This window comes from Sceloporus undulatus, chromosome 1 (genome assembly GCF_019175285.1).
Source record: "Sceloporus undulatus isolate JIND9_A2432 ecotype Alabama chromosome 1, SceUnd_v1.1, whole genome shotgun sequence".
In the NCBI taxonomy this organism is placed as follows: Eukaryota; Metazoa; Chordata; class Lepidosauria; order Squamata; family Phrynosomatidae; genus Sceloporus; species Sceloporus undulatus.
In genome coordinates, this window is record NC_056522.1 from 189188725 (window position 1) to 189200525 (window position 11801).

At 39.8% G+C, this 11801-nt stretch overlaps 1 protein-coding gene across 2 annotated transcripts; it reads right to left on the bottom strand.

Moving 5' to 3' along the window:
- Nucleotides 1–6179: 6179 nt before the first annotated feature.
- Nucleotides 6180–10991, bottom strand: LOC121919011 (cyclic nucleotide-binding domain-containing protein 2-like). Of its 2 annotated transcripts, none has more exons than XM_042445181.1 (3): nt 10361–10991; nt 8051–8380; nt 6180–6318 (listed from the first exon to the last, which is right to left on the bottom strand). In XM_042445181.1, coding segments are annotated over exons 1-3 (447 nt in total). In that variant the 5' UTR covers nt 10477–10991; the 3' UTR covers nt 6180–6317. The 2 variants fall into 2 exon arrangements, with proteins under 2 accessions (XP_042301115.1, XP_042301110.1); XM_042445176.1 differs by having other exon boundaries at nt 8001–8380; nt 10361–10988.
- Between the last annotated feature and the right edge of the window lie 810 nt (nt 10992–11801).

The following is an 11801-nucleotide window of genomic DNA, read 5'->3' on the forward strand; positions in this document are numbered from 1 at the left end:
TCACTTTACCAGCACCAGACAAAATAGGTTATTCTTTTAGGCCCCACAATACTTGTTCTTTTATATAAATTTATTTTATGCATGTACTGTATTTAATATACTGATAATAACAGAGCTTAGAAAGGTTACTTTTTAAATGCAGCTCCACAAATACTCGAAGTGGGTGTTGTACTTCATAACATTTTCAAATTCTGGCTCACACCTCAGTGAAACACCTGTCCATTAATTTTTCCAATCCAGGGGCAGGAATTGTGACCTTCAAGAGTATGCAAAGAAAGGAAGTAATAAACTTGTTTTGCAAAAGAGGAGACAAAGCTCTTTACTTAATGGTCCAATTCTTATCCAACTCCAGAAATGTCTGTTTAAAGCAGGGTTGCCATAAGCCAGGACCTCCAAACCAGGACAAATGTAGGACAACATCTTCAAATGTAGGGCACGGTTTTATAAAAATGGAGGACACACGAAAGAAATTGATTTTTTTTTAAATGTTAATCTAAATGCATGTTTCTAAAGCATGATCAAAATGGAGGATATTTTGGCATGATTCCTAGAGAAAAAAATAAAAATCAAGACAGGGGTGTATATATTTAAAAATAAAAATAATGAGGAAAAAAAGCAATAATAAAAATTAATAAAATAAAAAACACGAAATAATAAAAATTAATAAAATAAAAGCAAGAAATAAAAAATTAATAAAATAAAAACAAGAAATAATAAAATTAATAAAATAAAAACAAGAAATAAAAAATAAAAACGAAATAATAAAAAATAATAAAATAAAATAAGTATTTTATATTTTTAAAAAATAATTTAAAAAACCAAGACAGACCTAATGGCCACTGACTCAGCTTTCCTCCTCCCCCTCCTCTGCCCCTATTCTGCCCTTCAAGGAACCCTTCCTCCGGCTCCTTCCTTGGGTACCATAAAATGGCATTTTATAAGTTTCTGTTATGCCCTTGATGTTCAGCTTTTGGAGGTGATGTGCTTGTCTGCAGCTATTCAACCTGTATCCATTTTGAGAAGGGCTGAGCAGTGTTCATATGCTCTAAAAGAAGAAGCCTCACAAATGTATATAAAGGCATTAAGATTTTGGCTGTCTTTAGAATCTCATGTCAATCCCTGGCATGGAAACTGTATTTTTCTCTGCCTTTGTACATTGTCTGTACAATCACTTTCACAGCTTTTGTACATTGTACATTTGTTTTTTCGAAACTACCCAATGTGGCTCAAAAACTAACATTCTTGTTTGGCCATCACTTGTTCAGAAGCCCATCTATAACCATGTTTCTAAAAGTGAGTTATCAGCTGCTGATCTACAGCCAGCAGGTTTACAGGAAACTTGGCAAATTGATATTAATATGGCACAAACATCATACCAGACCTTGGCTCAATAGGGATAAAAATGTCAGTCCACCACATCAGATATCTAGAGAATCACTGATCTATACAATATTAGGAGTTTTTCCTTAAGGTGCACCACTTTGCATTAATACTGAACACCATTTGCTCTGTAACTGCCCATTTGCCTAAGCTAGATAACTCCTAACTGCATTTTTTTAGTCCTCTTGGAATCCCATCTTGAATCATTTTCTGCCATTTGAACACTTGCCAACCTCACTGTTCACGCCAGCACCAGATCACTTATGAATAAATCAAAAGGCATGAATAATTAAGGTCTCCACAGAAGGTTTCTCTTTAAATTGCTTCTGTGAATGACAGTGTTCCCCTAACCTTAATGCAATACAAGCAAGATCACTGCCACACTGCTGCTACTGGAACAGCCAAAACCAAACACTATGCTTATTTTCTAACAGACAAAGCAGAAGCATTGACAACCTGTCCAACAGAGTCAACATAGTTAAGGTAAGATATAGTTACTAACTCCAAATATAACTGCAGAGATCACCCTAGCAAACATGTATGCAAAGTACCCATTAACAGGCAGCATCATTATTAAGCGGGGAAGATCTTCTGACCTTCATATTGGGCAAAGTTTAAACTCTTGCATTTCACCAATGATAAGGAATTGTGGGAGATGTCATTCATGACATCTTGAGGACCAAAGATTCCCCACTCTGGACCAAAGCTGTCTCTTTCTTGCTTCTGAAAGATGCCTTCTTATTCTTATGCCAACTCTAAGTTGTACAGAAAATTTAGAGTTAAAATTAATGAAGAAGCAATACCTCTATTTCCATATATCACAAATTGCACTTTGGCAGCTGGAGATAAGGAACCAGCACAAGGCAATTCTTTGTTTTAAGATCACTGTGAAGTTCTTTTACAACTAACAGCAACTTTTATTACTTTTAAATATGTCTATCGTCTGTTAAAATCTTAAAACTGAACACAATGTAAACAAGGAATATGTAACTTAATCCTCAATTTAGTGCCTCAGAGTAAACAAGCCAAAGGTGCTGTTGAGTCTGCAGATCAGTCAGTTCTGAAGCACATCAATGGTTAACAGATTCCCTTTGAGCAAGAAAAGTAAATTCTGGCAAGGCTAAAAACCACAGCATTGAAAAAGCACCTGATACTGGTGTTATGTGCCTTCAAGTCATTTCCAACTTATGGCAACCCTAAGGCAAACCTATCAAAGAGTTTTCTAGGGCTGAGTGTAACTCACCTGAGTTTCTATGGCAGAATTGGGAATCGAACCCTACTCTCCACAGTCGTAGTTCAATGCTCAAACCACTACACCACACTGGCGCTCCTACCTGATACTATAGAATGTAAAAATGAAAAAATACAACACCCTTAACAGTGTCCTGGATGCCACTTCTTACTTCTACTCTCAGGCTGTTAAGATTTTTCTTTCTGACTAGTGCAAGGGTGGCAGGAATATGACAATCCATGTGTTGTTGTTTTTTGCCTACAGTTTCCATTAGCCCTAGTCAGCATGGCCAATTTACAAGGAGAGGTATTTCATTCCCTTCAAAATTGTCCAGGGGCCCTTTTACACTACACAGTTGCAGCACTTTGATTCCTCTTTAAATGCATGGCAACATGCTGTTGAATCCTAGAACTGGCGATAGAAATAAGGATGGGTACTGTACTAACAATCCTGAGTCAGAGAGTACCTCTGGTGCCTTTGACCAAGCTGCCAATCCCAGCATTTCTGAGGATGCAACCATGACAGTTAAAGTTGAATTGTAGTGCAATAATTACATTATTAAGGGTTGCAGTGGTCAGCCCTCTTATGGTTCACTGGGCCAGATTGATCTCTCTGAAGAGTATTGGCTATCCCCTCTAGCACTGGAGTTGTGAGGAAAGACTAGTGGAAATCTCATTTGTTGGCAGTCTGCTTTCACATTATTATTATTATTATTATTATTATTATTATTATTATTATTAACCTTTATTTATAAAGCGCTGTAAATCCCCTCCAACATTTCACAGAGGAAAAACCAGGATGGGCAGCCAAGCGACATCAGAGTGTGGCCAAAATGACAAAAACGAGGACAAACACATAAGCCAGGAGAAGCTGCTGCGGTTTGCTTTTGCCTGAGCCTACAGGGAAGGGCAGGAGCCATCTGTAAGCCACCTTTGGTCCCTTCTGGGTTAAAAGTGGCATACAAATAAAATAAATAAAGATTATTCCCCCACCTTTTCTCTTCCTTCGGCTCAGTCAACTGCATGCAAACTGTTTTGCAGTTCGAACTCAATTTGTAGCAGTGGAAGTAAGCTGCCAACAAAGGATTAAGTAGGAGGAAGGCAAACCTGGAACATTTACACGAAGCAGCTGAAAAAGTGGGACAGCAGAGGATTAATCCCCTGCGTGAAAGAATCTGAAATACATTGACTTTGAAAATAGGTAGATGCTCATTATTTGATTACTTCAGTCACAGCAAGGAATGGTTCAGTCTATACTGAAAGTCCTTCAGCTGTTGTTGTACACTTACTTTGCCTGCATAAGCTTTAGACTTGGAAAGGTGGCTGTGTAAGCAAGTGGAAGGTCATGAACAAAGGGCGATTGTTTCCAGCTAGTAAACAGGGAACTTAAAAACACCCAAAAGAAACAACAAAATCTGTGAGCTTTCCATTCTCACAGTAATAGCCTAGCAGAGAAAAAATAGCACAATTGATCCCATCCCAGATTTAAAAAAAAAAAATCTAAATATTGTCAGGCACATCTACATAACTGGCATAAAACTTACAGACGGCTTGCCCTGATCTTTTTAAAATATTTGCAAGCCATGGATGCTTAAATCCGTGGATAAAAAATTTGTGGAGACAGAGAGCTGACTGTATTATCTTATTTGGCAGATTATTATATACATGCTTGGGATGGGTGCATCGTGTAATCCATGTAGCAAGAAGGAAGTGACATGCAAAATGTACAACTATTGCTCATTTATCTCATGGACTTCACCAATTGTAAGATGAGTGATAGTGTCGTTGTTGTTGCTGTTAGCTGCCCTCAAGTTGACTTCAACCCATGGTGACCCTGTGAATGAGACATTTCCAAGACCCCCGTCCTCAAGCTCTCTGCTCAGACCTGTGTCCTCCCTGATTGAGTCAATCCACTTAGTATGCAGTCTTCCTCACTTTCTGCTCCTTTCCACCTAGCATCGTTGTCTTTTCTAGTTATTTGTTTTTCCTCATGATGTAGCCAAAGTACAACAGCCTCAATATAGTCATATGGTTTTCAGAGAGAGTTCAGGCTCAGTCTGGTCTAGAACCCATTGGTTTTCGTTCTTGGCCACCCACCGTATCCTCAGCACTTTTCTCCAATGTCTGCCAACCTATCAGTTCGAAAGTATGTAAAAGTGAAAATAGATAAATAGGTACCACTTTGGTGGGAAGGCAACAGCATTCTGTGCAGGCATGCTGGCCATATGATCATGGGAATGTCTTTGAGAACACTGGTTCCCTTGGTTTAGGAGATTATCACACAGAGGGTTACCATCTCTAAAATGTGGCTAAGTAGTCCGAAAACTGTGACAGTGTGATCACCAGTCGCACTTGTTTCCCAAGATTAAATCATGAGGGAGGCATCTCGCTCCTCTCCCGTCAGGTATTTCAGTATACAAAGCACATATGACAGGAGTAAACTGCAACCTGATGACATATCACCTTTAAAAACCTGTGTACTGGTTCTCCAAATATATATCAAGGGTTAAGCTCCACTGCTTTACAACTATTCCTAGAACTGCTTTTTGTTCATTCTTCTGGTGTAAAGCTAGCCAGAGAAGCAGACCTTCAATTCAGGCTTCCACATAATACTTCCACATAATACCCTGATAGAAGTTCTTTTTAGGATCCGACTGATAGATTTTGTGAATTGATAGATTTTATATTTGCTCTTTGTATGTTGGTTTTAAATTTTATTGAACTGAATGTCTATTTAGAATTATATTGTGTTATATTGCTATGTATACCTTGTATATATTTTTAGATTTGTAAAACCGCTTTGATCTGCTGGAAAAGTGGTATAGAAATATATTATTATTATTATTATTATTATTATTATTATTATTATTAGTCTAAGTCATGAGATGCATTTACATTGTAGAAATAATCCAGTTTCACACTGCTTTGAGTGCTATAGCTCCAACCTATAGAATCCTGGGATTTGCAGTTTTACTAGGTCTTTGGTCTTCTCTACTAAAGAGTGCCTCAGAAAACTACAGATCATAGGATTCTGTAGGATGGTGCCATGGCAGTTAAAGTGGTGTCAGACTACATTATTTCTACAATGCAGATGTGCCCATGTTCTTCTCCTGCCTTTTGGAACAAATCAGTTTCAGTGAAAGAAATACACTGAATGCAATTAACCAATAGCACTTTTACCTAAGAAAGCTGTTCAAAGTCTTTAGAAACCTCTCTCTCCTACGTTGAAAGGGGGGGGGGGGAATTCTACTGTAAATATTCCTGGAAGTATTCCCAAAGCAACTTAAAATTTTTACTGAAGTAATAGCAACAGTGTTTGCTATAAGAAACTCTGTGGGGCTCTTATATTGCCAGTATTCATCAATGACAATAATCTGCTGTTATACAAAAAGTATTATCTTATCTTGTGTCTTTAAATTTGTCTACCCTGCAGGGATGGAAATGATGAAAGGACCTAGAAGGGATAAATATCAATACCTACATGGGCTGGGTTTGGCATACTGCCCTAATAGAGAAACCAATATACAAAATACATGTGAAGAGAGGTCAGGAAAATGAGGACAAATTCCTTGAAGAATGGTTTCTGTTTATTGGCTCCATGAATGACCACAAAAGGATTTGGCATTCAGCAAAACAGGTTGTCTTGTGGAATGATGTCTTCTGATGTGAGATGTGCTCAGAGGTGACTCTGGTTGCTTCATTCCGGTCCTAAGCAATTGAAATATTTTGTTAATATTGCCCAGTGCCAGAGTAAAAAAAAGCAAGCAATTGCTTGCTAGATATATAATAATTCTTATTGTTGTAGTAATTGCTGTTGCAAATAAATATAAAAATAACCAACACCCCTTCCCCCCGGAAAAAAAACCAACCACCCAGTAATTTCTATTTTCTCTTCTCTGAAAGAAAACAAAGGCTGCAAATACATATAAAAATAATCAACCGCCCGTTCCCCCCCCCCCAAAAAAAACCCCAACCACTCAGCATTTTCTATCTTCTCTGAAAACAAGCAAAGGCTGTAAAACTCTGCCTTGAATTTCCTACAGCTTGGAAAAGAAGATGTAAGAAACACTGCTACTGGATTAATTGCCATCTGGAAATTTAATGGAGAACAGAACTAAGGCTTCCCGATACGCAGTTTAAAAAAAGAAGTCGTATTAAATAATGCCACAATCTGACAGAGAGAATTGCAGCTGTATTTATACATTCTTATCTATTAAAGGCACTTATTTTAGAATACCACAAAACTAAAGCTGACTTCAGTACCAAGTCTCTGACGCATCCTCTCTCATAAGCAGACTACTAAAAAATAGCCTGTGTCTATGGATAACTAGATTGCAGAGTGGAGCTGGTTGTTGTTTCTCAGAAATGTTGAATTAGGGGTTTAAAAATCAAGCATGCTGACAAGATAACTTTCAGCCAGCCTTGTACTGGACAGGCAGCAGATGCCAAATCAGATTTACTTCATTTTGCACAGGCAATAATAGTGCAATATCCTGTCAAAGGGGTTGGCAATCTGTAATGCTCCAGATGGTGCTGAACTACAGCTTCCATCGTCCCTGGTCACTTCTCAAGCTGAATGATGTTAATGGGATTTGTAGTCCATCAGCATCTAGATACTTAGACTCTATCAATAAAGAAATAATGTCAGAATATCAGTAAAGAAAGTTACAGCTATATCCAGTACATTCTTTATTGCAGTTACATTATACCAGAAAGCTTTGGGAGGATTAGAAATTAAATGGCTGGACATGATTCTATTTTGATGTTATTGTTATAGGATACAGCATGACATGTTCCTTTTCTCAATGGTGTCCTGCAAACAGGCTGATTTGCCCACTTATTAAAGCATAGGGGATACGGGGGTAATTCAAGCCCAATGTTACTTGCATCAGGATATCAGCCTGCAGATGAAGACCTAGAAGGAGGCAAGATCTACTGTTTTATGAAACTCCTTTTAAGAATTAAATACAAGTCGCATCTAGAGCCAACATGGTGTAGTAGTATGAGTATTGGGACTACAACTCTGGGAGACCATGGTTCAAAAAACACCCCCATAATATATACCATATGTGGTATACACACACACACACACACACACACACACACACACACACACAGAGAGAGTGTATATATGTGTGTGTATATATGTGTGTGTATACCACATATGGTATATGTATGTGTGTGTATACACACATACACACACATAGCATTTTGAGAGAAAAATACTCTCTGTGATAGTACTGTGGGGAAATGAAATTGAACAGTCAGAATTCAAAACACAAATCTATTGTAAAGAGAAAGAGAGAAAGGGGATTAATAGCCCTGACAGACGAACAAAAGTTGCAAAAAATGAAGGTAAATATGTATACAAGCATATATGACTCCCTGACCTTTCGGAATTGATTCTGTGCTGCTAGCCTGTAAAACTTGCAGAACTCACTAAAATGCTCCATCCAAATTGGAACGCAGCACATGGATCCCATGAATCAATTTGGGCTGAATCATCGGCAAGCTTTCCTTGTCATGGCTGGAGTGGCTAGGAACGTATCTGCATTCCTCTGGGGGAGGCTCTTTCTTACTGCGCAAGGGGATGAGATTCAAGATGCCTGCTTGATTCATGCACCAGGCGCCATAGATTTCATCCGTGGGGCACGGGTGGGGAGGATACACCATCTTCATGAGCTTGGGCTGCATCACAAGATCCACAAGGTCTTTCTTAAACATTTCCCAGGAGTTCTGTCGGAGAAAGACCTGGCACAGCTCATCATCGCTGAAAAGGCAAAGCAACATGGACAACTGGGTGGAGTTTGTGCTGTTTGACACCAATTCATTGGGACATTTTCACTCTTACCTATTATTTCCCTAGACATCATGCAAATATGTGAAACATACCAACACTGTTCTCCCCCTGCCCTATATCCCTTTTCTGTTTCTGGAATCTGGGAGCATGATTGGTCTCCCTTATTCCTTCTGTTTCTTCACATTTTCTTTCTGACTTGTCTGCTAGCTAGACACAGCAGTAAGGCACTTGTAACTTTATCCATTATACCAAAGTGGGGGAAACCCTTTAGACCTGGGGTGAACACCATATAACCCTCGCTGGTAGACTGGTGCTTCAATAGTACCCAGCCCACCTCCCACAGCCAATGGTAAGAAATTTGGGGAGTTACAGTTCCAGCAACACCAGTATTCGTTTCACACTACACAGTTACACCTTTGTGATTCCACTTTATTTGCCATGGCTACATCCTCTTGAAGCCTGGGGTTTGTAGTTTAGTGCAGCACTACAACTCTCTGGCTGAGAAGTCTAAAGACCCTTCCTAAACCGCAAACCTCAAGATTGTTGACATAGGATGTTAAAGTGGAATCATACTGCTATAACTGTAATGTTATGGAGAACCATGTCTCCGTTGCTTTAGACACTGTTCTTAAGAACTCATGCCATTTTTGTGTTCAGTATGGAGACCAGAGGCAAACCACTCTGATTTGCTGTAAATCCTATCAGTATTATAGTCTTTCCCTTCTCCAGGAATTCATTATTCCAGATTGGGATAGAATTCACAGAATTAGCCATGTTAATCTGGAATAGCAGTATGAAAAGGGATCTTGTAGCACCTTTGAGATACGGTAGACTGTGCAAAAAAAGTTGTAGCATCAGGTTTTATTTTAGTAGATCATGCCTATGAAATCTTATGCTACAAGTTCTGTCTCACAGTCTCAAAGGTACTACAAGAACCCTTTGCATAATGACTGTTCCAGATTGTAATGGCTCTTGCTATTATATTGAAACTGGGAACCATCTCTGTACATTAGTTTAGATATTACAAATCTGTATATAGGGTCACATCTGAACCACTTCTCAAACAACAAGTCCTAGATTTTCCTGTAGAAACATTCTTTCTCTCTCTCTTGCATCTCTTAGCTCCAAGTTTTACAGGATAAGAGCACTCTGTTTAGATAAAAGAATATAAGTCTGTCAAAACATATTCCAGAGAGCCAACATACTGGTTTGAGTTTAGGACTAGGACTCCGGAGACCAGGGTTCGATTCCCTACTCAGCCATGGAAATCCATGGGGTGAGCCAGGGACGTAGCCAAGGGGGGGGTGTCTTGGGGTCCGCCCCCCCCCTTCCATTAGAAAAATGAATGGTGTGTGCTGCTGCACCGCTGCACCCAAGACCCATTATAATGGTGGAACTTAGTCTGGACCCCCCCCCTTCCTAAAATCCTAGCTATGTCCCTGGGTGAGCTTGGGCAGGTCACACACCCTCAGCCTCAGAAAAGCCTATAATAGTTTGCCTTAGTGATTCCCAAACTTTGGTGCTCCAGATGTTTTGGACTTTAGTTCCCAGAATTTCTAAGAATTGGCCAAGCTGGTTGGAGCTTCTTGAAGTCCAAAATATCTGGAGGGCCAAGGTTTGGGAAACACTTCCTTAGGGTCACCATAAGTTTGAAATGACTTGAAGGCACAAAACAACAACAACAACACTAATTCAAACACAATCTACAAATTAGCATCATTGTTGAGCTTGGAATAAATTGCTATTTTCAGGTTACAACTCCCTGAACCCTCTAGCCAGCCAACTTGCCCTGCTGGCTGGGTGACTCTGGAAGATACAGTCTGCAGAAGTAATTCTTCCATGTTCTATATCTATATGTATTGCTTTCTTAATTATAAAATGGATTCTCTCAGCTGAGCCCCAAAAAGTGTCACCTTTCCACCATCACTTCCACACTCAAGCCATAAATACCTGGGATATTTAATCTTGATATTGGATAATTTTGCTATTGTGGTTTCGTCAGAAAATTCCTCAATCTTCTCCTTCTTGAAACGGATGATCTCAGCTCCTTTGCTGATCAAGACCATAGTGCGGTTATCTTGCAGGTTTGTCTACAAAGAAGTGCGAACAATGCAAAGATCCGTTTTTGTAGCAGTGCAACCCTTGTGTGTTTGTGGAGTCCGGCTTAGTTCAGAGCTCATCATACTATGCCATGTGAGTGTAACTGCTGAACCTAAGACATTTTCTAGATCTATCAGGGATGGAGTTAAAGAAGTGAGACACACAAAGAGGTTCTGAGGGCAAACCCTTCCACACAGATATTCTAAATGTTCAACTCTGATTAATGGGGGGGGGGGATACAAATATCCAGCCTTTTTACTGGTAGTGATATAAGGGGAAACACTGAGGCCATATCCATTTCAATGTTTCCCTAAGTAGACTAGCTTCCTGTATTCTTCCAAACATCTAGTGGAAAGGGAGCACTGGGAGTATCAGATTATGAACACCAGGAAACTTCAATAAATAAATAAAATTGAAGCCCTACAATCAATGAAGAGAGGGATCACTAATGGAAATGTGTTGATTTGGTTTATTTTGCCACTGAACACAGATCTGTTAAAGGAATCCACTATATGAGAGCCAGGGTGGTGTAGTGTCTGAGTGTTGGATTAGGACTCCAGACTAGAATTCAGATCCCTGCTCAGCCATGGAAACCCACTGGGTAACAAGGACATAGCCAAGGGGGGGGGGTCTTGGGGTCCAGACCACCCCTTCTATTAGAAAAATGAATGGTGCGTGCTGCTGCACCACTGCGCCCATGCCCCATTATAATGGTAGCACTTAGTCTGGACCCCCCCTTCCTAAAATCCTGGCTATGTCCCTGTGGGTAATCTTGAGCTATTGCCACAGTGCAGAAATAAAGCAGTTCGACACCACTTTAACTGACATGGCTCACTGCTATGGAATTCTGGGATTTGTAATTTGGTGGGGTACCAGAGCTTTCTGGCAGAGAAGGCTAAATATCTCACAAAACTACAGATCCTGGAATCTCATAGCACTGAACCATGGATGTTAAAGTGGTGTCAAACTACTTTATTTCTGCACTGTGGCAGCAGCCTTGGGTGAATCACACTCCTTCAGCCTCAGAAGGCAAAGGCAAACCCCCTCTGAATAAATCTTGCTAGGAAAACCCCATGATACGCTTGAAAATGACTAGAAGGCAGACAACTACAACACAACCCATCGTATATTTAGGCCAGGGCTGGGGAATCTCCAGCTTGCAGGTTGAGCACCCTGAACCATGGGACCTCTTGATGAAGTACCTACCTCAAGTCTCCCTTTCTAGCTCCCAGCTGAAACAGCACTGGAGACAGGAGTTTTCCTCCTCCCAATGTTTTGGCCAGGGATTTCT

Coding starts and splice junctions, on each gene's coding strand:
- LOC121919011 (XM_042445181.1), bottom strand. CDS start 10,476: ATGGTCTTGATCAGCAAAGGAGCTGAGATCATCCGTTTCAAGAAGGAG. Junction 8,381..10,360: donor ATCAAGATTAAATATCCCAG/GTATTTATGGCT, acceptor TTGCCTTTTCAG/CGATGATGAGCTGTGCCAGG.